Genomic DNA, 24,948 nt, shown 5'->3' with positions numbered 1-24,948 from the left:
TGTGCAGCCCACTTTGAGAAATATCTTCATTACATTTGGTTTTAAGATGCAGACCAGAAAATTCTACAATAGCTTTAGTTAGTTTCAGTTCAGTCAGTCTCTGCTCTACTTGTGCTCAACGTCAACTATCGGATGTTGACAGCAGTCAGCTGTACGTTGAGGCATTGAGTGTTATGTCAGTGCATGATGCATGTCTCAAATGAAATAAATGAATAAATTCTCCAAAGCCAATGAGCTTCTTTCCAGCTTTCAGGAGTACTAAACGCTGTGTTGTTACCTCGCAGGCGTACCGGTGGATGATCGACTCTCGTGATGAGTTCACTGAGGAGCGTCTGTCTAAACTTCAGGACCCCTTTTCCCTGTACCGCTGTCACACTATTATGAACTGCACAAAGACTTGCCCCAAGGTACTTGAAAGTCATTAACGCACCTTTTTTTTTTTTTTTACAGAAATAAAAGAGCTGTAGTGTCTTATTGTCTGCTTGTCTCTGCAGGGACTTAACCCAGGAAAGGCCATCGCAGAGATCAAGAAAATGATGGCGACTTACAAAGAGAAGAAAGCAGCAGCTTCGTGAACATCTAACGGGCTCTAAATCCGCTAATATTCCTTCAAACTGAGTGAAGAAATGAGCCAACCACGAACTTTTACTTACATCAGCACTTGTTCAGATTTTATTGAGTGTCTGCGGGCGACTGAATGAGGGAACAGATACTAGAAATTGGGAGAAAAACGAAAACTGTTGGAAAAAAAATGTTCATTAAAGTAAACCAAGTGTTGCGACATGTTGGACCACAGCCTTGCTATAAAGGCTCACATTAAGTTATGCTCAGACTGTATATATTTAAATATGTGTTCATTAAAGATGTGTCGAGCTCATTGTGGAGGATTTTTTGGAATGTAAAACTACTCTTTTACTGNCCTGTTAGTTGTATATGTGTTAATGTTATATCCATGTCTGGTGCTCATTTCGTTGTCACTCCTCTGCAGCTGGAGCAGAAAAACGTCTTTTCCAGTTGGTGCTGTGCTGAACGAGCAGGGAGGGAGTCCGTGAAGGCACCTGTCCTCACGGGGCGTGGCTGAGGCTGAGGTTAGTAGAGTCTCCGGTGTGGTCCGGTCCAGTCACTGTCACCGTCAGCAGCTGATCCGAACAGAAAGATGTCCGCAGTTTGTCTCAGCCGAAATGTTTCGTCCATCAAGAGTTCTGGTGTCATGGTGGTGAGTAGCAGGACGCTTTATTCACTCCTTCTTAGAGAAACGTGACCAGTTACCTGTCCAGGTGGGGTCACCACTCACTGACCAGCTTTATCACCAGTCCTGCTGAAGGACCACACTGTGCTCTGTGGCTCTGTGTGGATGTGAAGATACCTCACAGATCTACTGAACTGTGTTTGCTGCCCTGTTGAATGTGACTGGATGCTCTTTGTTATGACAGAAATGTAGTTTAAACTGAGATGCTGGCAGCTCCTCTCTCCACCTACAGGTTCATCAATCAGGTGCTTTTTTGCAGGTGTGGTGAACAAATGTGTGTTTATGCCTCAGTTAACTCGCTGAAGTTCATCTTGTCCACCAAAGAGTCAGTTAGGTAACCACAAGCTGCAAAGTGATGTAACAGCTCAATGGCAGTTCAGCCGAGCGTCCAGCAGGGGGCGCTGCAGACCGTCTGATACCAAAACAGCAGGGACGGAATCAGAAATACTTTATTGATCCTCTGTAGGGGAAATGGCTTTCAGCTGCAGATGCTCCCAATCAAAAGTCTTAAAGAAGCAGGAAGTAAAATTATGGAATAAAATATTAATATGAAAATAAAAATATAACACAAATATGTGTATGTAACAGGGCTAAAGAGGATAAAATCATTTAAATCTGAAACATGTCAATGTGTCTCAGAGAATCTGACAGTGTTTTTTTTTTACATTTTATAATATTAATATTGTGTTTCTGATATTGTTTGTTCGGCGTTCCCTTCATTAGTTTGTTTGATTTGATCTCATAGCGCCTTTATTTTATTGTGTTATATTTCCATCTGACTCTAAAGTAAACTGCTGACTGTTCATTCTTTCAGATTTGTGCATTTCAGACAGAGTCTCAGCATGTTGTTGATGCTTCAGCGCCGTGCTCTTGTGTTACAGGATAGAATTACAGAGTGTGTCCTGTTTTAGCACTGCTGGATAAAACCAAGGTCACATCACGAGTTTGTGTTTAACTCACTCGTTTGTGGAATAAGGTGCTTCAGTGGAAGGGATACAATAAAAAATAAATAAAAAACTGAAGGAATTTAAATTCATTTGATTGATGTGTGTTGCATCTTTCAGATACAGATGGTGCGCCATGCTCAGACTGCAGCTGCTCCAGCTCCTGAACCCAGGATCAAGAAGTTCCAGATCTACCGCTGGGACCCGGACACCTCCGGAGACAAACCACGAATGCAGACGTATGACATTGATCTCAACAAGTAAGTCACAACTGGATCAGTGAACAGACATCTGCAAAGTAATTCATTAAGATGATTGGATGATTGTGGGTTCGACTCCCACCTACAGCCCTTTGCTGCAGGTCTCGCTCCATTCTTCTCCACTGCTCTGTTGATTAATAGGAAAAGCCCAGAAGAAAATAATTTAAGATGATTGGAAAAATGACATATTGAGAAAAAAGAAACTGAAAAAAAAACAGTCGTGTTGTTACAGCTGAATGTTTTCTGAATGATCCGCATCAAAATGCATTTGTTCGTTAGTTTGATTGTTATACTTTACGATCTTTTATTGTTTTTTAAAAGTCTGATGTTTGCTGAAGTCACAATATGTTCCTGTCACGTTAAATGAACAGAACACATGTTTACTCTCGTTAATACAGCTGTGGTCCGATGGTTCTGGATGCCCTCATTAAGATCAAGAATGAAATGGACCCTACGCTCACGTTCAGACGTTCCTGCCGTGAGGGTAAGAAAGAAAGACCATCTGGATTCAACTGCCACATAATAATGCAAAAAAAATCCGCTCTGAAAGCAGATGCCATGTGAAAGCAGATCATTTGAGTCCGTTTGCAGGACTGTACTGACCCGGTGTTTGTGACTTTCTTCAGGTATCTGCGGCTCATGTGCCATGAACATAAACGGAGGCAACACGTTGGCGTGCCTGAACAAAATCGACACCAACACAAGCAAACCCACCAAAATCTACCCACTGCCACACATGTACGTGGTCAAAGATCTGGTGCCTGTAAGTATCACAAGCATGGAGAGCTGTTGTGAACGTTCATATAAACAATAAACAAGACCACAGAACCAGTGTGACCATGTGAGGGAACACCAGAGCCACAGGTGGTTCATTCATCTGATGTTTTTGTTCCTGTTGTTATTTTTTACCAGGATATGAGCAACTTCTACGCGCAGTACAAATCCATCGAGCCCTACTTGAAAAAGAAGGATGAAGCTCAGGAAGGGAAGGAGCAGTACTTCCAGTCAGTGGAGGACCGGCAAAAACTGGTAAATAAGCCGACTGCAAACTGTAGAGATGGTTGTCCAGGAGCCGTGTGGAGCTCTTCATAAGTGGCTATGTTGACATGTTGCTGTGTGGTATGGAACTAGGAACTGATCACTCCACCGTAATCCAGATAGAAGGACAGTCGTGACTCGATAATCCGACGCTAAATGTCAAACCTTCTCTTATGTCGGATAGCAAGGCTGTCGGTATGTTCAGGATTTTTTTCATGGGTTCTCTTCGTTTTTCCTAAAAACCTGTCGGATAGCAAGGCTTTGTATTGTTGAGCCGTGTGGTTGGGCTCCGACTTCAGATGAGTTTGTTAACAGCTCCACCAGACTGATTATTTTTGTCTTCACTTCTCCCTTTGTTTCACTTCAATAAAACTTCCAATGTTCCAATATCTCAGGAAAGATGAAAACACATTTGTGTATCAGAACTTAGATTTTTCATACATTGTGCTGCTGTGTACTTTTACTTGACTAGTATTTTTCAATACAATAAATTAGAATGAACCATATCTAACTCGTTCTAACTCGACAGGACGGCCTGTACGAGTGCATCCTCTGTGCGTGCTGCAGCACCAGCTGTCCCAGCTACTGGTGGAACGGAGACAAATACCTCGGACCTGCTGTCCTGATGCAGGTGAGTCAAGACGCTTTGAGAAATATCCATCCATCATCTCTACACCTTAATCCTCACCAGGGTCATGGGGGGCTGGAGTCTATCCCAGCTGACTCAGGGTGAAGGCAGGTTCACCTGGACAGGTAACCAGTCTATCACAGGGCTACACTTAGAGACAGACAACCAAGCACACTCACATTCACACCAGTTAACCTGTGGGAGGAAGGTGGAGAACCCGGAGAGAACCCACGCTGCACGGGGAGAACATGGAGACTCCACGCAGGAAGATCCCGGGTGTCCTCACCGGGACGTGAACCGCTGACCTTCTAGCTGCGAGGCAACAGTGCTAACCACTGTGCAGCCCACTTTGAGAAATATCTTCATTACATTTGGTTTTAAGATGCATACCAGAAAATTCTACAATAGCTTTAGTTAGTTCGAGTTAAGTCAGTCTCTGCTCTACTTGTGCTCAACGTCAACTATCGGATGTTGACAGCAGTCAGCTGTACGTTGAGCCATTGAATGTTATGTCAGTGCATGATGCATGTCTCCAATGAAATAAATGAATAAATTCTCCAAAGCCAATGAGCTTCTTTCCAGCTTTCAGGAGTACTAAACGCTGTGTTGTTATCTCCCAGGCATACCGGTGGATGATCGACTCTCGTGATGAGTTCACTGAGGAGCGTCTGTCTAAACTTCAGGACCCCTTTTCCCTGTACCGCTGTCACACTATTATGAACTGCACAAAGACTTGCCCCAAGGTACTTGAAAGTCATTAACGCACCTTTTTTTTGTTTTTTACAGAAACAAAAGAGCTGTAGTGTCTTATTGTCTGCTTGTCTCTGCAGGGACTTAACCCAGGAAAGGCCATCGCAGAGATCAAGAAAATGATGGCGACTTACAAAGAGAAGAAAGCAGCGGCTTCGTGAACATCTAACGGGCTCTAAATCCGCTAATATTCCTTCAAACTGAGTGAAGAAATGAGCCAACCACGAACTTTTACTTACATCAGCACTTGTTCAGATTTTATTGAGTGTCTGCGGGTGATTGAATGGGAAATTGGGAGAAAAACGAAAACTGTTGGAAAAAAATGTTCATTAAAGTAAACCAAGTGTTGCGACATGTTGGACCACAGCCTTGCTATAGAGGCTCGCATTAAGTTATGCTCAGACTGTATATATTTAAATATGTGTTCATTAAAGATGTGTCGAGCTCATTGTGGAGGATTTTTTGGAATGTAAAACTACTCTTTTACTGATTGCATCTTCACAAGGTCTTTAGCTTCTGTTCTGGGGTTGATTCACACATTTCAACCAGAACACTTCATCTCTGGGACACAGAACCGTCTCCTTCCTGAGCCTATGATGGCTGGACATTCCCATGGTGGTTATACTTGATAGAACTGTTTGAACAGATGAACGTGGAACCTTCAGACATCTGGACATTGTACCCAAGGATGAACCAGACTGGTGGAGGTCCACAGTTCTCTTCCTGATATCTTGGCTGATTTCTTTAGTTTTTCTCATGTTGTCACAAAAGGAAGCAGCCTGTTTGAAGTGTGCCTCCAATTAACTCACATGTTGTCAATTAACCAATCAGAAGCTTCCAAAGCCATGACATCATCATCTGGGCTTTCCCAAATAGTTTGGAGGCGTCTTAGTGGATGTAAACTTCTGACTTTGAAGAAAGTAGTAAAAAATTCTCTCATTATTCTGGCGTTTAACAAATAGAAATAATGTTGGTGATCCTGACTGACCTGAAACATGCGAAGTTTAGTCTCATTTAATGTCAGACAGTGAGAAGAAAAAAGGTTTTATGTCTTTTTATACAGTGATCGTAAACGTCTGGTCTCAACTGTGTGAAGACAAATTATTTATGGTTGTCTTGGGTAAAAACAGAATAATAATAAAAAAGAAAATGCTATTGAGAGTCAGGCTGATCATAAAACACACAGGACTAGGCCAGGGTAGGCCTGTTCTACATCAGCGGTTCTCAAATTTTTTGAGCCACGACCCCCAAGATAACATAAGTTTGTATTCCCCCAATTTGAATTATTAATATATCATGAGTAATAACTTTGTTGTTCATGTATTAATGCATTAAAGATTAATGTGTTAATGCCACAGATGAATCTCTTTACAGTAACATGTTAATTTTCTTTTGAATGAATGAATGAATTTATTTTGAACAAATGAAAGGGGAAAAAATATAAAAACAAAAGAAAATAATTTAAAAACAGCAAATAATAATAATAATATCACATAATCAAATCATAATATGAACAAGTTCACAAAAGGAGTGGGAAGAAGCACACACTTTTAATTTTTACAGCCCTGATACACATTCATGTGATAAACGCGGCTGTATGTTTTGACCCGGCTCCCGGCAGGTTTGGACCGCGCGGCTCGCCGTAGGAAGGCGGAGCTGCAGCTGCATGTTTTGAAAGCAGCTCTTTTCTCTCTTCGGGGTCAGAAGACAGCTTGTCGTTGACTTTAGGATGTTGTGAGAGGAGCCATGTGGAGGCTGTCCTAGTGCCGGGACCATGGACAGGCGTGGTGAGTGTGTTTTGAATCCGTCACTTCTCCTCTCACTGGAGCTCCACGGTCCGGATGCTAACGGCTAACAGTTAGCTCCCGGCAGCTGGAGGCGGCTCCGTCCCGCAGCCTGTCCAGGTGTGGACGGTCTGTGTGGACAAGGTGTGCTCTGTCCGGACTGTGGAGGACCAGTGATCAGCTGTCAGCACATCTCTGACTGGTCCGGTCCATGTACGCTTTTGGTACTGAACCGACAGACCAGCGAACCAACCAGCTAAGAGTTTAAATCAACAACCTGACAACCAATGAGATGCAGAGTTTAGTTTACTGAAGGATCCAAAGAACTTTATTTATCAGGCCAGCTCACATTCACACGTTAGTGGCACGAAATTAGTCCTCAGGTTTTTTAAGACAAAGTCTAGCAAATATTAAGTACAATAAAACAAGAGCAGGATGTAAGCAAAAGTAAAAATACAGCAACAAGTCTAGTAAAATATAAATAAACATTAAGAATAGAAAAGCCACAATTAGTTGTTTAGCACTAAATAGTTACTGAATTTAAAGGGTCGTTTCACCTAAATGTAAAAAAAACAGAGAAGAAAAACGTGTTCTTACCACTTACAGATCAAGATTCAAGATAAGCTTTATTTGTCACATACACAGTGCAGTGAGATGTGTTTTGTACCAGCCTCCAGCTTCAATAAAAGAAAAATAAATAAAATAAAAATAAGTGTTAAAGAAGTATAGATACTTTAAGTATATAGACACATGTATACATGCACATAAACAATCAAATAATAAGCAAATAAACACTGTTATGGTACATCAGGTGTCCGTGTGTGTTGTACAGTCTGGTATTAAAGCTCAGAGTCGAGCAGACGGACAGCCTGAGGGAAGAAACTCTTCCTCATCTCTCAGTTTCAGTCTTTAGGTAACAATAGCATCGCCTGACAGCAGCAGGGAGAAGAGGGAGTTTCCAGGATGCTTCAGGATCTTCACAGCCCTTGACCTGCATTGCTGGGTGGAGATGTCCTGCAGGGCGGGGAGGGTGCCATGTTATAACCATGTTATAGCCATGTTATAGCCATGTTATAACATGTTATAGCCATGTTATAGCCACGTTAAAACCATGTTGTGGTGTTTTCACAATGCTGCCAATGACACGTGCATCTCTTCTTCCTTCCTGTTACGATAAAGTTAAGGCAATAATGTCCTTTCAGTGCAGATATTCTAAAAACCTGAGTACCGTCCTACTGCTGCTGCTAATACAGCTGCTGCAATAGATTAGATTAGATTGCTCTTTATTTTTCACCACAAATGGGGAAACTCACCTGTTGCAGCAGCACAAAAAATATAGAGCACAAAAAGAGGTGACAGGAAGAAAAGAGAACACATAAACTATAAATAGGATGAGCTGAGAAATGTAATGCAATAGAGCTACATACACTGTATACACTAAAGATCCATATAACAGATGCTATGAACTTTAAAAATATAAATAAAATATGGTACAATATAATAATTATTGCACATAAGGGCGATAATAAGAGCCAGTCCTGCAGACACACAGCTGCTTCCATGTTCTCCTGTCTCACAGGTTTATATCATGATGTGACCCAGCGTTATAAATCGATCAGCACGGCTTTAAACACTCGTATACTGACATTGATGCTTCACTGCTGCTGCTGTTTCTGCCTCCAAGTCATGGACGTGCTGCTGACGTTGCCTGTCGGTGAGGTTCAGGAGTTCTTTCCTCAGCTCACATGACTGTCTTATGTCAGTCCAGTCACTTGAGCTCACACCACATTTCCCTTTTTTTGACACAGCAGAAAATCTGGCTGCGTGTCACGATCTGGTTCAAGGTGAAACCGAAAGCTTCTTACTGGACAACGCAGGATTCAGAACGTCACGCTTTGTGTTTCTTTCCTCCTCTGTGACTGGACATCTTTGGGTTGTGGACGAAACAAGACATTTGAGGAACACTGACTCACATTTTGAACCATTTTCAAAGTCAAACAAGCATTCCATTAACGAACAGATTAATTATGTCTTTAAACGGGCAGCTCCAAACACTCAGTAAACTGTGAGTTTAAACTCAGAGCCGGCAGGGATCTGCTGCAGATCTGACGCCTTTTAAGCCATTTTTGGTTGAGCTTGACCCAGTTAAGCAAAGTAAGCATGTGATTGGGCTAAATGACTCATTCCTGATAAACGTTCACATGAATAAACCAGAAGCATAACGATAAAGCAGTTTTTATGGTGCACAGATAGCGCTGTGTATGTAGACAGAGAAACAGGAAGATCGATGTGCAGAATATTTTTCATATTTTATCTTTAAATCAAACACATGATGACCTTTTTCTTACCTTCTGAGGCTACAGCCCTGATCAGTGAAGTGAATACTCATCCTGATCTGCATTAAAGTGTTCAAACATGATATGATAGTGGAGCATTTTAAAATTCATTGTACTGTTTGTAAAAGTCTGACTGGTTTACCGGGAAGTACAATTTCTTTTCATCATGTTTTGTTTCAGAGACTTTTCAGTTTCTAAGTAGAATACCTGCAGCAGTGACGTTATTGTGGATACCTCCCATAAAGAACACGACCGCTCTCGTCATTAAATTAACTAAATGTGGCGACAGGAAGTCGTGACAAGGAAACTGCATTTGACTGTTTTACTGTAAGTCGCTGTGGTCAGATAAGATTTCATCAGCATGGAGAGTTTATTTTAACAGTCAGCTGAATGGTTATTTTTCTGGGGGTGTTGTGGGTAAACGTTCTGTCCTCAGAAGTTTCTGTCTGAAGGGTTGGTCCCTCAAATTACTGTTCAATTCAATTTATCAACTCAAGCATTTCAAAATGGCTGCAAGGTGGCTCACAGCTAGAAAGTCGCTGGTTTCTGGACACCCGGGATCTTTCTGCGTGGAGTCTCCATGTTCTCCCCGTGCAGCGTGGGTTCTCTCCGGGTTCTCCAGCTTCCTCCCACAGTCCAGAAACATGCTGAGGTTAATTGGTGATTGTAAATTGTCCGTAGGTGTGAATGTGAGTGTGCTTGGTTGTCTGTCTCTAAGTGTAGCCCTGTGATAGACTGGTTACCTGTCCAGGTGAACCTGCCTTCACCCTGAGTCAGCTGGGATAGACTCCAGCCCCCCATGACCCTGGTGAGGATTAAGGTGTAGAGATGATGATGGATGGATGAAAATCATGACTTTTGAATTGCTGTTCAACATAAATATTTATGATGATGATGGGCACGATGGGACCTCATATTTAGCTGAACAACCCTTTGAGCCGATCACTGCCATCATCAGGTGTTTTCTGTAACTCTCAGTCAGACTTCTGAACCTGTTGACAGGTATTCTGGACCCCTGCTCATCAGCAAAGGGCTCTCATTTGTCTGGGACAGTTTTTGTTTTTTAAATTATTCTTTTCAACCAAAATTCAAAAGCAACGTCTTATTTCACTACATTATAATTTAACAAATTTTTATTTATTATTACTTTTTTCAGTTTCTGGTCATTTGAGTGACTTTTGTGAGTTTTGCCTTTTCTTTAATGGTAGGGGGTGAATACACATTAACGTGCTGAGCTCAGGGACTCAGGGGGATGATCCTGCTCTGCCTGCAGCACAGTTTCTCATGTTTTACATTCACGTGACTCTGGATCCCAGCTGAAGGTTTCTGGGCTGAACGATGCGTGTGTTGTGGTTTCGGTCCAGCCGGTCCTGTGGTCCTGGCAGCCGGTATCGGTTCCCACACGGTCCGGTACCAGGTGTTTAGTTTACCTGCTGAGCTACAGCAACATGTGTGGATTTCTTATTGGCTGATTCAGTAAAATAGGACAACAGGGAACACGCATTGTTTCTTTGCTGAGAAGTGGACCATCCGTGTTGTTCTGGTCGCCAGGTGGGAGGTGGAGGCTCCTCACCTGGCCGGTCCAACAGGTGTAGCCGTCAGGTGAGTCCGGCTCACGGCAGGGCAGACTGGGCTCCACCAGCGACACACTACCTGTCCTCTGGAAAGCTTTCTGGATAATAAAGCTTTTAGACAGAAGACAGTTGACGGTAAGGTGCGTTTGTTTTCACATGTTGCTGGAAGCAGCTCGATGTTGTCGCGATGTTTTCATCCAGACGCGGAAGCGGGATTTGAGTCCGGCTTTACTGATCTTTATGTTCTGATTGTATGTTTTACCTTCACTGACTCCAGTTTGAGTTTACAGCAAACTTTAAACACTTAATGGGACTTTTTAGCGTCCTGATAAGGTTTACGGCTGCTCCCAGTGGTTCTGCCGTCCCGTGTGGTGCGTTCACTGACCTCATTACGGTTAATGTTTGTCTCCCACTATCTCCACGTTTCACGGTGTTTTCATTGTGTGCTCGTTATTCCTGCCACACATCAGGGCTGTAACCTACAGATTTACTGTCATAGAGAAGGAAAGAACCAGGAAATATTCACATTTTCACACATTCCTAATCAGACAGTTTTTCATTTTCACTGGTGTTAATGGAGCAGCTCATGTTTTGGTTTATAATTTACCAAAAGAATGACAGATGAACACATCTTTTATTGTTCTTATGCATTAAAGAGTACATCTGGTGCCACTAATAAAGCCCTGGGCCCTCAGATGGCCTAACCACCACTGATTTAACTGTTTAGTGAAGTTATCATTCAGGCTGATTTTTCTACTTGACAGGAGATTGTGTTGCTCGGCTGTTGTTTAGCCAAATGAAATGCTGGCTTTGTTCTAATGAGGCTAATCTCAAACAAACGTGGCCTGTTTGTTTAAACACTCGGTTATTAACCTGTCAACTATTTCCACATTAATCAGTTTCTCATTAAATCTCAGTTTGTCATAAAGTGATAAACATGGATTAAAGCTCGGGGTGGTGTCCTCTCACAACCCACAGACGTCCAGTTTACTGTCACGGAGGAATCAAACAAATGTTTCTTTCTTTTCTTTTTTTTAATTAGTTGACAGCCGTTATGTGTTGCAGCAACACTGTGTGACCTGTGTGAGGCTTTTATTGAACAGCAACTACATTCATGAAGCTCCTTGTCATCATTAACACTGTTTGAACCACAGTGACGTGGAGATGAGCTGGTCTCAGCCCGGTTCGGACCTGAACCTGCCGTGTTTCTGCCTCTCACATCTGAGTTTATACAACAGATGGGATTAACCGTTCTTGTGTTTCTGAGCGAGACGAGAGCTTTGCAGTGTGTGCTTTGTTAATATTGACTTTCAGGGTGTGTGTTGTGCTGCTCATTTCGTTGTGGTGTCACAACATTGTGTAACGGCGGGCATCCTGTTCTGTAGGTAGTGTGGCGGAGCCGCAGAGCGGACTCCCCTCGCCGAGTCCACGAGACCCTCTGCTCAGCCCCGACTCGCACATGGTAAGACCCTCCTCAGTGTTTCTGCTAAACCGACGATGAGCACCAGAGCGACAAAGGATGGATAGCAACAGTAACGTAGATGTAAACAAGAACAGAGGGCAAATATATGTATAAAGATGATGAAGATGCAGCATATAGGGGAGACCGGGGATGATAGGAAGACTTTTTGTTTGAGCGAGTGTAGCTCAGTGGTTGTTTGTGTTAGAGATCTCATATTCTGACATGTGGTTCTTATATCTGTCTGCTATGAATGACATACACCTGGACTTCTACTACACCATCACAGATTATGTGAATTATTGTCAAATACAAAGATGACTGTCTGTCTCTGTGCCCACCAGGACGTCCAGGGCTATAAGTGGGTGCGCTGGCGGGTCTGGTTGTGCCGTCTGGCTGCAGTGCTGTCCCTGGGCCTCCTCCTGGTCGTCTTCCACTGGCGTCCGCGGCTCGCCGTCCTCGCCCGCTGCTGCTGCTGCCCGCTGGCTTTGGCCGATGTTCTGCTGCTGAGGGTGAGAAAATACTTTATTTGCAAAAAATATGACACCTGGTATTGTGATTGGATGTCTGTTGGCATTTTAGGAATCGTCTATTTGTGTTCTAAGAAGCAGTATACCTTAATTTTAACTTAAATCAGCCACCTAAAATATTAGCCTTCAAAAATCGGGTCTGGTAAACACTTTGTGGTGAATCTTTATCATCCAGTCTTGTTAGATTCACATGACGTGTTGACTGGATGTAACAGTGGATTCATTTGTTCCTGATCACGCTGGCTGGTGTGGCTGCACTAACTACATGCACACCTTTGTTGGTTCCATCTCATAATATTCACATCAGCGTAAATGCTAGTGGCAGATGTTAAACCGTTCTGTATCTACGGGACCACGGCGCTTCATATCGTTGTTGGTAAAGCAAATGGTTTCCAGCAATCTCATGCAGGTGTCTGATCTTTTCCTTTAGGACGCTTTTGGCCAGCAGCATGTGGTGGAGGTCGCCACAGAGGAGGTGGAGGAGGGCAGGTGAGCTGCATGGACGCTGGTCCACACGTCTCCTTACTTCCCTCATGTCTCTGCTTCTCCCAGTGAGGATGTGAGAGAAAATTCAAATGTGAAATCCTTGGTTCCACACCTTATTTATGATGTGCTGCACAGCTGTATCGCCCGTCAGATCAAACTGACACCATGAAGGTGCAGCGTTTATACGTCACACCGCTCGATGAAAGACTTCTGAGTAGGATTAGCCTGTTTCCTCCCTCAGAGCTCCTCCTGAAGCCTCTTCTCTCTTTGCTCCTTGTCTGCTGGAGGTTTATTTTTCAGTTTGTACCTCTTCAGTTCTTTCCCTCGACTCCTTTCCTCGTGTCTTATTCCCGACCACGTGAGATGTGAGGAGAGAGGAGTCGAGGCAGCAGGCGTTTAACAAAACGAGATATCCTTCAAAGTTATTGGTCATCCTCCCTCATAGCTCCTCCATCAAGCCTCCTCTCTCCTCTCTCCTCGAAAGGCATTTTTAAAATTTAGATATCTTTCACGATGGTGTGCCAAGCTTTATTTCTGCAGGAGGACAGAGGAGACGAGGAGGCTCAAAGTAGTGAAGTGACTTGAGAAGTGAGGACCGAGGAAGCATTCGTTGGCATCATAAAGTTCTCTGACTGTATCGCCTTTAGTTTTTCCACACAATGCGAAAATAAAAGTGTGCGTAGGCTCTGCTTACGTTCTTGTTTCTTTTTAGTTTGGAGCTCGTGGGACAGCTGGAGGATGCTGAATGGAGAGATACGGCTCAGCTGTACAAGGAGGAGGTAAGGAAGTAAACAATTGTTGTTTGCATAAAAATCTGTGACATGATGTTCCTTCCAGGCCTCAAAGAGACTTTTGTTGTGTTACAGAAAACACTGCTGCGCTACTACCTGTTTGAGGGGCTGCGCTACGTCTGGCTGGACAGGAAGGGAGCCTTCTGTCGTGTTAGGTACTGATTTAGGAAAGACAATACCTCGAAGCAAAGCCTTTTAAAAACACACACTTGTTGCTTCCATCAAATGATGTTCTGAGTGTGATATTTCCAACGATGCTGAACTCCCTCATCTCTGCAGTGTCCTCAATGAGGACTGGACCTGCAAAGACCTGTATGGCTTCCAAAAGGGCCTCAGTCCCCTGGAGCAGAGCTTAAGGTAGGACAGCTTGTATAGATGGAGAAACAGTCGTTCTGTCATTCCAGAGAGCACCGCTGAGTAATTCATCACATGAATGCTTTCAGGAGACGCATGTACGGGGCCAACATCATCGACGTGCCTGTGAAGCCTTACGTCAGGCTGCTGTTTGAGGAGGTGAGATGAAACATCACATTTACATAAGCTTCTTTCATAGTTGTTTAAATGTTCTGGAAGTGATGGTATATTTAAAATTCAATTCTCTATTCTCTTTTTTTTTTAACCTCTCTAGGTCCTCAACCCATTCTATGTGTTCCAAGTCTTCAGCATCATCCTGTGGACGATCGATAACTATTACTTTTATGCCTTATGTATATTTGTTATCTCTGTGATCTCCATCAGTATCTCACTGTACGAGACCCGCAAGGTGAGTTTGTGGTGGGAAACATGATCAAACTACAGCCGTGACTCGATAATCCAACACTAAATGTAAAACCTTCTTCTATGTTGGATATCAAGGCTGTTGGATTGTCAAGACGGAGGTCCAGATACAAGGAGGGCTTGATGCTGGAAGGCTCATTAGTTGTTCATTATTGTTCATAGTTGTTATAATAACTAGTGTGTTGTTAGAACACTACGCATCGCTGGACTTCAGCCTAACTGACCGGTGCGCTGGTGCACGTTCCGGCTACTTCCACCCCGGGGCAGCGCTCTTACGGGGTGGAAGTGTCCAGAACACACAGGCAGTACTTGGCTGCTGATGCTAGTTTAGTTAGCGCTCACACTTCTGTTTCCTCCATCGGTGGCGGCGGGGGAGTGGCAGATACGCTCCACCGTTACCATCCATGTTTACTTCCATAAACACTGAGCACGCTCGCTGCGTGTGACGTCGTCGTGTCCTCTTCTGTGCATGCGGGACACTTTTGGCTCGTATGAAGTTCACACAGCAGATCACATACAAGTCGCATTGAACTGGAAACGTGAAGGAAGTCACAAAGAAATCCTCATTGAGCATCAAGTCCTGCAGTGTGAACGTAGCCAATCTGTGGGATTGTTCAGTCAGATAATACGCCGTCATCCTGATTGGTGACATTAAATGTCATGTCGGAGTCACAATCCAAGGCTGTCGCTATGTTAAGGCTGTTTTTATGGGTTCTGTTGGTTTTTCCTAAAAACCTGTCAGATAGCAGGTTTAGGATTGTTAAGGGTCAGATTATCGAGTCACGACTGTTTATGGGCTCAGCTCTGGATATGAACAGAAATAAAAGTGTTTAAATGTTTTGACCTTCCTCCACAGCAAAGCGTCACCCTCCGCAACATGGCCCAGCTGGTCACCAACGTCACAATACGCAGAAACTCAGGAGGTGAGCTTTTTTTAAAATCTGTATGGTTTTCTTGTAGTTTTAGGAAATCAAATGTGTGGATTTTCATGATTGGATGCTTGGAATCATTTTGCCATGTGAAGCCTGAAACGATGTTGTGCGTCTGACGATAGAAGAGCAGCAGAAGTGTTTTCAGATAAAGACCTGAAGAGTTTTACAGTGTTAAAGGAACAGAGAGAGAGCAGCAGGTCTGGAAAATAAAAAAACAGTTGGGACCACCTTGGGGTCCCGATGAGTGTAAGGGTTGGTGTAGAGGTTCATGGAGTCGTATACTGCTGAAGAGATCAGAAACCGTAAAAGACAGGTTTTGATCTGTTCACAGTGTGCCCAGGTGTTGTCTGAGATGGAGGCCAATAATGTACGATGCATTTCTTTATACACCAATGTTTCAATTCCTCTTCTGTTTTGGACTCAACGTTATTTCAGCACTTCTGTATCACACCCTTTGCCCTCTATGGGGAGATTTAGGTTGCCACTTCTACGTGACTCCTATTCTTACTAAACACCAAGTGTATAAATATCACCATGGGTGAGTCATGTCCGTGGTGTTTAATGCAAAACTCACGGTTTCACGCCAAAATAAAAACCAGAGATCAATGTTTTTATTAAAGATACCAGGTGGAGTTTGTGCAAGTTGCTCCTCGCTTTGTTTGAACCCAGAAGGGGAAAGACTGCACACAGGTGAACAGTGTAGGGTTCAAAGCTTTCCCAGACTGGCTGTGCAAATGTTTTCTGACAAAAGACATACATTCAATACAGCCGAAGGTGTGCACGTGTTTAAGTGAGAAACGTTAATGCAAACAAAAAACCCCACAGGACGTTTCTCCCTTGAGGCAAAAACCCATCTGAGCTGTTTTTGTTTCACACGGTTGCTTAACAACAAAAATAGTGAAAATAAAATTTATTCTCAGCTCAACATGTTGACAGGCGACACGCCAGCTGAGATGTACACACAGGGAGGAATGTAGGGCGGTCATTAGTGCAAACAGTTACAAAACAAGTTGCAGATTAGACGTCTGCTTGGTAGTAAAATAAGTTTTCATTTTAGTTTGTTACAGGAGCAAAGAACTTTTTATCTTCAGGAGACTTTTCTGTAATCCTCTGAACCCCATGAGCCTTGTGGGTTTGTTTTTTTCCTCACTGTGGCCTCGTTTTTCAATACAACCCAAAATATCTTGTGTGCAGCAAAACAAATGTAAAATGCTGTGAATCATAAAAAGGGTAACGCAGAAGGGGAATTTCTTTGATTATTTATTTTACAAAAATCTAATGGAATCAACATGTTGTGCCCACAGGCTTTTACCAACACTGGGAAACAATACTGTCGACATTTTACTACTTATATTTTTAATTGGTTTCCGTTCTTGTCTCCGCTCCACTCAGTGTAAACACAGTCTGCAGTTCAGCCCAGTTGACCTGAACAGTGGCGGATGTTTGGTCACATGACTGTTGGTCACAGCTGAGTCAGTCGAGGCTTTTTGGTTGTTTAATCTGGTTCCATCAAAAATATTACATGAGACATGAAGAATCAAGGTGTTTTGATGAAATATTGCAGTTTAAAGCTCAGATTTAGTTTCCTGACCACACCGATGGTTGCACATGATAACTTCTGACAAGTTTGAGTGAAGTACAAAAATGACCACTTTTGTTTTTCCAGTTCTCTATTTAACGTGAATAAAAGGAAGTAAAAGAGGAATTTATTTTGATTTACTGTACCGAGTAAAGCCAGACTGCTTCTGTCAAGTCATTCTGCATTAATCCCACAACTCAATATTAAGTCAATTCATAACACACGTCATCTCATAGACCTTAGAACAGGGGTGTCCAGTCCTGGTCCTCGAGGGCCGCAATCCTGAATGTTCTAGATGTTTCCTTCTTCCAACACACCTGATTCACATGATCAGGATCGTTATCAGGCTTCTGCAGAGCTTGATGATGAACTGATCATTTGAATCAGGTGTGTTGGAAGATGGAAACATCTAAAACATGCAGGATTGCAGCCCTCGAGGACTGGAGTTCGAGACCCCTGCCTTAGAAGCTTCCATATCAGCACTGATCCGTGGTTGTGTGTTTTCTCAGAGGAGCAGCTTGTGAGCTCGGTGGACCTGGTCCCTGGCGACTGCCTGATCATCCCTCAGGAGGGTCTGCTGCTGCCCTGTGACGCTGCCCTGCTGGCTGGGGAGTGTCTCGTCAACGAGAGCATGCTTACAGGTAGTCCACAGAGGAGCTGCAGGGATTTGTTCTATGTTTTTAACTTCAACTGTAGGATTATTTGCTCCTATTTGTTTTAATGAGATGCGACACCACAGGGCTCATGAAACTCTCAGAAGTCAGTGAGTAATGATTAGGAATCTTTTATGGATATTTGGTGATAAATTTTGTAGTTTTTTTTTACTTTGTTTACTTTTTTTAATTTGGGGTTTAACACAAGGACTCTTCAAAACCAGGATCACATCACATTTCACAACCTTAGAGCCGATTGGAAGCACAAATCGGCCTTCAAAGTTATTAGTTAGTTCTTCAAAGGACTGTGTGTTGAGTACATTCCCTTGTGCTATGTGTCAGGTCTGGCCGTTTATTTCTTACCCCTCAGTAATGATTGTTCATGAGTTAGTACAGACAGACATCATTTAGCAAACTGCTAACAATCTGCAAAACTTGCCGTGTGTCCTGCTGAATCTTTTTAGCCTTTTACATATTTTAGGGCATTAACCTGTTCCCATCATCCAGGTGAAAGTGTCCCCGTGCTGAAAACCCCGCTGCCGGCTGGTGAGGGCAGGTACAGCTCAGACACGGAGCGCAGACACACCCTGTTCTGTGGTACCCAGCTCATTCAGGCCAAAGGCGGGACGCTGGGAGGTGGCGGGGCTGTTGCCGTGGTCACCAGCACTGGTGAGTAGAGAAAGTGATGATGAGATAATACCAGGATGAGAGTATAGGTGTGTGTTGTGCCAGGTAACACTCGTATGAAGGTTGAGGTGCCCTGTAGAGCTCCTGACCGCTAGTATCTCCATAGAGCAGTGTTTTTCTTGAGAGGCTACCCACCAAGGACACATTTCTGCCATTCACAGGGTTTTTCACAGCCAAAGGGAACCTGATCAGCTCCATTTTGTACCCTCAGCCAATCAACTTCCGCTTTTATCAAGATGCTGTCAAGTTTCTGCTCATCCTGGCTTTTGTCGGTAAGAGCTTCAGCAGTGACCTGATAGAGTGTATACGAGCTGATGTTCCTGTTTTGTGTGTGTTGCTCAGATTGTGTCCTTATATACTGTCCTTCTCCCTTCAGCTCTCATTGGCACCGTTTACATCTTTGTGATCCTGATCAGAACCGAGGTAAGTGCAAGCAGCCGTGTGAGACAAATTGTCTTTACCTGGCATTCAGCATTAAAGACAGCGTCATCACTGACCTGTTGGTTGTGTGTCCAGGTGACCTGGCTGGAGCTGATTATTCGAAGCCTGGACATCGTGACTGTTGCGGTGCCTCCTGCGCTGCCTGCTGCCATCACCACTGGCACCATCTACGCCCAGCGTCGGCTGAAGAGTCGGGGCATCTTCTGCATCAGTCCACCTCGCATCAACATCTGTGGCAAGGTGTCACTCTTCTGCTTTGACAAAGTAAGAGGGAACCCGTCCACACCACTTTACAGACTAGAGTTGCTGCCACTTTACATGCTGTTGTTGTTGTTTCCAGACAGGAACACTGACTGAGGAGGGTCTGGATGTGTGGGGAGTCATGGAGGGGGGAACTGCTGGTTTCTCAGAGCTGGTTCCAGAGCCCACGCTGCTGCTGCCGGGGCCCATGCTCTCTGGCCTGGCCTGCTGTCACACCGTCACGCTGCTGCGAGGGCAGCCCCTCGGAGACCCTCTGGAGCTCAAGATGGTCGAGTCCACTGGTTGGGTATGCTGACATAATGTTTCACAATTCACTTGATGTTGGATGTGTATGGGCTGCGTGGAGTCTCCATGTTCTCCCCGTGCAGCGTGGGTTCTCTCCGGGTTCTCCGGCTTCCTCCCACAGTCCAGAAACATGCTGAGGTTAATTGGTGATTGTAAATTGTCCGTAGGTGTGAATGTGAGTGTGCTTGGTTGTCTGTCTCTAAGTGTAGCCCTGTGATAGACTGGTTACCTGTCCAGGTAACCATTTTGAACAGAAGAATTTCAAAGTTTCCTTCTTGTTCTTGGATACGGTGAAAAACAGTTTCTAATTTAAATCTTCCAGAGCCTCCAGGAGCCGGAGGGAGACGGGAACGTGCTGGATGCAGAGTTTGGAGGCCACAAAGTCTTGGCTGTTATGAGACCTCCTGCTGAAGGAATTGTGAGTGTTGTTACCATCACACACACGGTCAGTAGGGCTGTGATGCTGTCGTGCAGCCATTTCTCTTCTTGGTGCTATGTGGTAACAACTAGCCTATAGATGCTACCAGGGCTCCAGCGGTATTTAAAGCAACTATTTCGTCAGCTCAGTAGTGTCACCTCTTTAATGAGATCTCTGCTTTTTCATTGTGTCCCGAATGTTTTCTCTGGAAACTTGACATCACTGTGGAGTTATATTCTCATTGTTCTGTCTGATTTTTATGAAAGTCCACAAGCGAGGCGGTGGCCATCGTGCAGAGGTTTCCCTTCTCGTCGGCCCTGCAGAGGATGAGCGTGGTGACGGTGGCCCAGGGGGGACGCTCGGCTCTGGCGTTCATCAAAGGATCCCCGGAGATGGTGGCGAGCCTCTGTCGAGCTGAAACAGGTCAGATCAGAAACTTGTGATGAGTCGTAACTACAGCTTTACCCTGTGAACCCCAAGAGCTGCCAGCAGGTCTGAAAAGCACATTTAAAAAAAATATCAGAATGACAGCCAGAAACTGTTAAGAAAGAATCGTCGGTTTTTTGTTTTCCTGATAACTTCCATCTCAGTCATGTGACAAAAATTCATGTGAGTGAAAATGGGACAAAACAAAAACCACCCAGAAGCTTAGAGAACATCTGCATCCAGATATGTTTGTAAGAGTCAGATGTCGGTGAAGCAGTCATTTATGTTTTACGTATATAAACACATTTATTTAGAATGAAAGCATTTCTTCTCCTCGACCAAACTCTGCCTTCATTACATCAACATCTTTTCCATCACATTAATACAAACAGGATTCTTTTTTGTTGTTGTTTTCACAGTGCCGGCACAGTTCTCCAGCAAACTGCGCTCCTTCTCCAGCGAAGGCCTCAGGGTTCTTGCACTGGCCTACAAACCCGTAGACGTGAACTCTGACTTGAAGACCATCAAACGGTGAGAACACAGTCTGTATTTGTTGCACCAAAGCTCCTCCTCAGCGGCTCTCTGATTAGCTTTGCTCTGAGCGCTCACACGGCTGCGTGTCCGACCACAGAGAGGAGGTGGAGAGAGACATGCAGTTCCTCGGCTTGCTGATGATGAAGAACCTGGTGAAGCCCGAGAGCGCCAAAGTTATCAACGTCCTGAGACTGGCACACATTCGCACCGTCATGGTCACTGGTGAGAGATGTTTAGTGTTCCCCACATCTGATTGTTCTTTGCAGTTACACCTTATTGTTTAGACCTGAGTTGTAGACATCAACATGCAGACTTTCCTTAATTCATGCATCCACGTTTACTTTTAAGCTGAATATCACTTGAGGAGCACATTATTATGCACTCTGTGATGTTAAACCTTCTCTTCTTCACACAGGGGACAACATTTTAACAGCAGTTAATGTGGCAAAGAGCTGCGGGATGCTGGGATCGGATGAGAAGGTGATATTCGTCATTGCAACCGGCCACACTGCCCAATCTGTGCCCTCGCTGCGGTTCAGCCTGGAAGATGGAGGCACCGCCGCTACCCAGAGCTCCATAGAGGTCCTCACTCAGGTTGGTCCTGCTTAGTCTCCTCAGTGTTCAGTCTGATGTGGACTCCACGGCCTACATGTATATTTCACCTCATCAGATGCGTTTTGGTTGCCGTCACTGACGTGTGTCCGTCTCCTCTCAGGGTCTGTACCAGGGCGGCTTCGGCTATCACCTGGCTATCAATGGAAAGTCCTTTGCTGCCCTCTGTGAATATTTTCCTGAGTATCTTCCAAAGGTAACGTGAACCGTGTACTCCCAGCAGCGATGTTCTGATGAGGACCAAGTTAACTCACTGATAACTGGACATGCTGTCATTGCAGGTTTTAATGCGAGCCACGATATTTGCACGAATGGCCCCCGACCAGAAAACCCAGCTGGTGAAGGAGCTGCAGAAACTGAAGTAAGTCCGTTTTTTTGTTGAGACACAAAAGAGGAAGGAAACTAAGGAAGAACAGAAAGGAATTTTTTTTTTAAAAAAGCGTGGGAATATACTGAAAGAAGACACAGAGAATTAGGGGGAATCAAGGACCAGTACTGGGCTGCAAGGTGTCTCGGTCACCTCGTCACCTCGCAGCTAGAAAGTCGCTGACTGGCTACGATGTAACGTTCACCAGTTATTAGTCAAACCCTGGTTCTGTGTCTGCAGCTACCGAGTGGGCATGTGTGGAGACGGGGCCAATGACTGCGGCGCCCTGAGAGCTGCTGATGTCGGGGTTTCCCTCTCTGAAGCCGAGGCCTCGGTGGCCTCGCCGTTCACTTCCAAGACCGAAAACATCAGCTGTGTGCCGTTGCTCATCAGGTGAGGACGTAGGAGAAAGTCTGGGCAGCAGAAAAGCAGCGTAAACATAAGCGACACAGACTGTACAGGGGCAGAACAAATAAAACTTTTCTTCCTCCTCGTCTGTACAGAGAGGGCCGATGTTCTCTGGTCACATCCGTCAGCCTCTTCAGATACATGGCCATGTACAGCCTCATCCAGTTCTGCTCCGTCCTCATCCTCTCCACGGTGAGTAGCAGCGAGGGAAGTCATCACACCGTCACTTTTAAATGAGTCATTTCTGTGGTGCATCGCTGGTGGATGAGCTTCAACATGCTGCTGCCATATAGTCACATTTCTGTCCTGTCAATGTTTAACGTGGATGCTTTGGAACCGCAACATTAAAAAAAACTAATCATAGGACTAAGTTATCTAAAATACAGAACAATTTTTGAATTCGACAAAATTATTTTAACAAATATTTCTCAGTGTTATTCATCATACATTCTTATATCGTGTCATTTCAAAATGCTGTGCAGCCAAAAACTATAAATTACGACCTAAATTACGTCTGGTACAAGTTTCCAAACTGAACAAGTGATTTGCTAAACACCTGTTCCTGGTCTGTGTGTCCAGGTGAAGACCAGCGTGGCCGATCTGCAGTTCCTGTACTCTGACTTGTTTCTGGTGACGCTGCTGGCCATCGTGATGGGAAAAGGGGACCCCAGTGAGGAGCTGCACCCCTGCAGACCCCCAGCCAGCCTGCTGACCCTGCCCGTCCTGGGCAGCCTCTTCATCCACACCTGCATGACCGTCCTCGGCCAGCTGGCTGCACTCTTCATCACCACCTCACAGGACTGGTCAGTGCAAAGAGAGAAACATTTTAGGGTCCCATGTTGTTCCCCGTTTTAGCAAATTAATGAAAGTCTCACGTGTCTCTCTGCATCAGTAATTGGCAGTGTAGAGAAGGGCTTTCTTTAACCTTTAACTGTCTCTCTAACAGATAACTATACATTAAAATGCTGCTGATTCCACAGCACAGTTGTTGTTTTCCACTCATGTGTTTGGTGAGCTTGTGAGACAACATCGCAGTTATAGGAAGTATTTCTGAGGTATGAACACGACGACGACGTTAAAGGGCCCAGTCCACAGGAGAGGAACCCTGGTCCAGCAGAGGTGGTGCTTCTTGTCTGTGTTGTCAGCCTGCAGCTAGCACGCAGTGTTATAGTGACGTCACCGCTTCATATGCTAACAGCTTTTATTTTACATCTCAAGACATACAAACCACAATAACGATGGATTCTCTCCACATGGGTCCTCTAATACTAGTTTGTATATTCACCAAACAAATCCGATGTCTGTGATGTAGAGTAGACCGTCTACACATAACACACCTCATCCCTCGTGTTTTAGGTACATTCCACTGAATTCAACAGTGTTTGGAACGGCCAATCTGCCCAACATGGAGAACACCAGCGTGTTTGACTTGTCGGGTTTCCAGTACATCATCATGGCCGTGGTGGTCACCAAGGGCTACCCCCACAAGAAGCCTCTCTACCACAACCGTGAGTCACGAGTGTCTGGGTAGAATGATCTGCAACTGACGCTGATAACTGGCTGTTCATCATTACCATCGTCATTAGATTTAGGACTCAGAAGCGATTTGTTTTTTTTGTCTTTCAGTGGTGTTCCTCGGTTTGCTCTTCGTCCACTTTGCCCTGATGACGTGGCTGGTGCTGTATCCGGGGCCTTTCTTTAGCCGACAGCTTCAACTGTACAACATCACTGATATGGACTTTAAAATGCTGCTCGTTGCTGTCGCCGCTCTCAATTTCCTCGTTTGTTTTGTTGTGGAGGTAAGTGACGATGTGAAGCTTTCATATTCGATCTTTTGGACAGTCGCTTATCGACGTAAACAGAACGGCTCAATCATCAGTGGGAGCTATGAAAGTTTGGAATATTCTCCTTTGTGGACAAACAAGAAGCTTTATTCATCTTGAGTTCATGTCAGTAGCGAAGTGGTTAACGTTTTCATGATGGGAGAAGTAATAAAATGTCATACCGTTGTCCAACCACTACTCCCAGTGTCCATTTCTTATCTCCTTCTAAAGTCCTTGTTAACCGTACAATTGTTTTCCTTCAGGTGCTGATAGACCTGGGTATGCTGAACTGCCTTCGACTGCTGCGTGGAAGACGTCAGTCCAAGAAGCAGTACAAGCGTCTGAACGTCGTTCTGTCCGACTCCGCATCATGGCCGCCCCTCAATCGAACTCTGTCCCCCACATCTCACACAATCGCCTGCTTGAGCTAGCATTCAGCTAGCCCCGATTTGGACGCTGTCGATCGCCTGAGCCCAGCAGTGCTGTGGATGTCCGAGGGATGTTCTATTTAATGGGTTAGCGTGGTATGTGGAGCTTAAAGTTTTCAGTGTCACGAAGGTGGCTCCATTCGAAGCTGCTAACCCGCCATGATGCTGCCCTGGAGAAGGTCAGAGTTCAGGACTTTAAATGGCTGTAAGAAGTGCCACCCTTTCATCATTTATTCCCCACTGACTATATTCAGCCTGAGCGAAACACTTAGCCAAGGAAACACAGCATATCTGCAAACCTGTGGAGCCACACATTAGTAATGCCACTAAGCCATGATTTAGTTGAAGCAGTTCAGCTAAAGAAAGCCGGGCTGGGGAACAACGTGCTTCATCCCTTGGAGTTAACTTGAATGCAAAGTCATGTTTACCTGAAGTGATAAAAAAATATTTTTATGTAAACAATGCTGTGTGTGTGTTTTGGTGTTTTC

General features: G+C 44.5%; 3 protein-coding genes across 3 annotated transcripts; all 3 read left to right on the top strand.

Annotated features, from left to right (window-relative positions):
* The first annotated feature begins 113 nt into the window (after positions 1-113).
* LOC103366256 (succinate dehydrogenase [ubiquinone] iron-sulfur subunit, mitochondrial-like) lies at positions 114-878 on the top strand. The gene is made up of 2 exons (XM_008293928.1): positions 114-407; positions 495-878. The coding sequence occupies exons 1-2, from the start codon at positions 231-233 to the stop codon at positions 573-575; spliced, it is 258 nt and encodes an 85-aa protein (XP_008292150.1). The 5' UTR covers positions 114-230; the 3' UTR covers positions 576-878.
* A 218-nt stretch (positions 879-1,096) lies between these two features.
* On the top strand, positions 1,097-5,150 carry LOC103366257 (succinate dehydrogenase [ubiquinone] iron-sulfur subunit, mitochondrial-like). The gene is made up of 8 exons (XM_008293929.1): positions 1,097-1,216; positions 2,314-2,453; positions 2,852-2,937; positions 3,080-3,216; positions 3,366-3,482; positions 4,021-4,122; positions 4,740-4,862; positions 4,950-5,150. Exons 1-8 carry the CDS (start codon positions 1,157-1,159, stop codon positions 5,028-5,030), a joined length of 846 nt encoding a protein of 281 aa, XP_008292151.1. The 5' UTR covers positions 1,097-1,156; the 3' UTR covers positions 5,031-5,150.
* A 1,401-nt stretch (positions 5,151-6,551) lies between these two features.
* atp13a2 (ATPase cation transporting 13A2) lies at positions 6,552-24,922 on the top strand. Its single transcript, XM_008293927.1, has 29 exons — positions 6,552-6,656; positions 11,949-12,025; positions 12,367-12,534; positions 12,983-13,041; positions 13,751-13,817; positions 13,905-13,984; positions 14,109-14,186; positions 14,273-14,342; positions 14,458-14,592; positions 15,463-15,529; positions 17,627-17,758; positions 18,278-18,439; positions 18,619-18,729; positions 18,834-18,880; positions 18,974-19,162; positions 19,239-19,445; positions 19,767-19,862; positions 20,129-20,285; positions 20,708-20,819; positions 20,920-21,044; positions 21,238-21,416; positions 21,538-21,630; positions 21,716-21,795; positions 22,042-22,194; positions 22,305-22,401; positions 22,789-23,012; positions 23,566-23,717; positions 23,836-24,008; positions 24,296-24,922. Exons 1-29 carry the CDS (start codon positions 6,644-6,646, stop codon positions 24,461-24,463), a joined length of 3,471 nt encoding a protein of 1,156 aa, XP_008292149.1. The 5' UTR covers positions 6,552-6,643; the 3' UTR covers positions 24,464-24,922.
* Positions 24,923-24,948: the final 26 nt, after the last annotated feature.

Source organism: Stegastes partitus, unplaced genomic scaffold, assembly GCF_000690725.1.
Source record: "Stegastes partitus isolate 25-593 unplaced genomic scaffold, Stegastes_partitus-1.0.2 Scaffold923, whole genome shotgun sequence".
Classification (NCBI taxonomy): domain Eukaryota; kingdom Metazoa; phylum Chordata; class Actinopteri; family Pomacentridae; genus Stegastes; species Stegastes partitus.
Note: the sequence above shows the minus strand (reverse complement) of the source record. Positions and strands in the feature narration are given on the sequence as shown.

Bases quoted from the DNA above. Each gene is read 5' to 3' on its own strand.
- atp13a2 (XM_008293927.1), top strand. The intron at 13,985-14,108 runs GTACTGATTTAG...TCATCTCTGCAG, and splicing joins GGAGCCTTCTGTCGTGTTAG to TGTCCTCAATGAGGACTGGA. The intron at 21,045-21,237 runs GTGAGAGATGTT...TTCTTCACACAG, and splicing joins TCGCACCGTCATGGTCACTG to GGGACAACATTTTAACAGCA.
- LOC103366257 (XM_008293929.1), top strand. From the start codon at position 1,157: ATGTCCGCAGTTTGTCTCAGCCGAAATGTTTCGTCCATCAAGAGTTCT. The intron at 3,217-3,365 runs GTAAGTATCACA...ATTTTTTACCAG, and splicing joins TGGTCAAAGATCTGGTGCCT to GATATGAGCAACTTCTACGC. The intron at 3,483-4,020 runs GTAAATAAGCCG...CTAACTCGACAG, and splicing joins TGGAGGACCGGCAAAAACTG to GACGGCCTGTACGAGTGCAT.
- LOC103366256 (XM_008293928.1), top strand. From the start codon at position 231: ATGAGCTTCTTTCCAGCTTTCAGGAGTACTAAACGCTGTGTTGTTACC. The intron at 408-494 runs GTACTTGAAAGT...TTGTCTCTGCAG, and splicing joins GCACAAAGACTTGCCCCAAG to GGACTTAACCCAGGAAAGGC.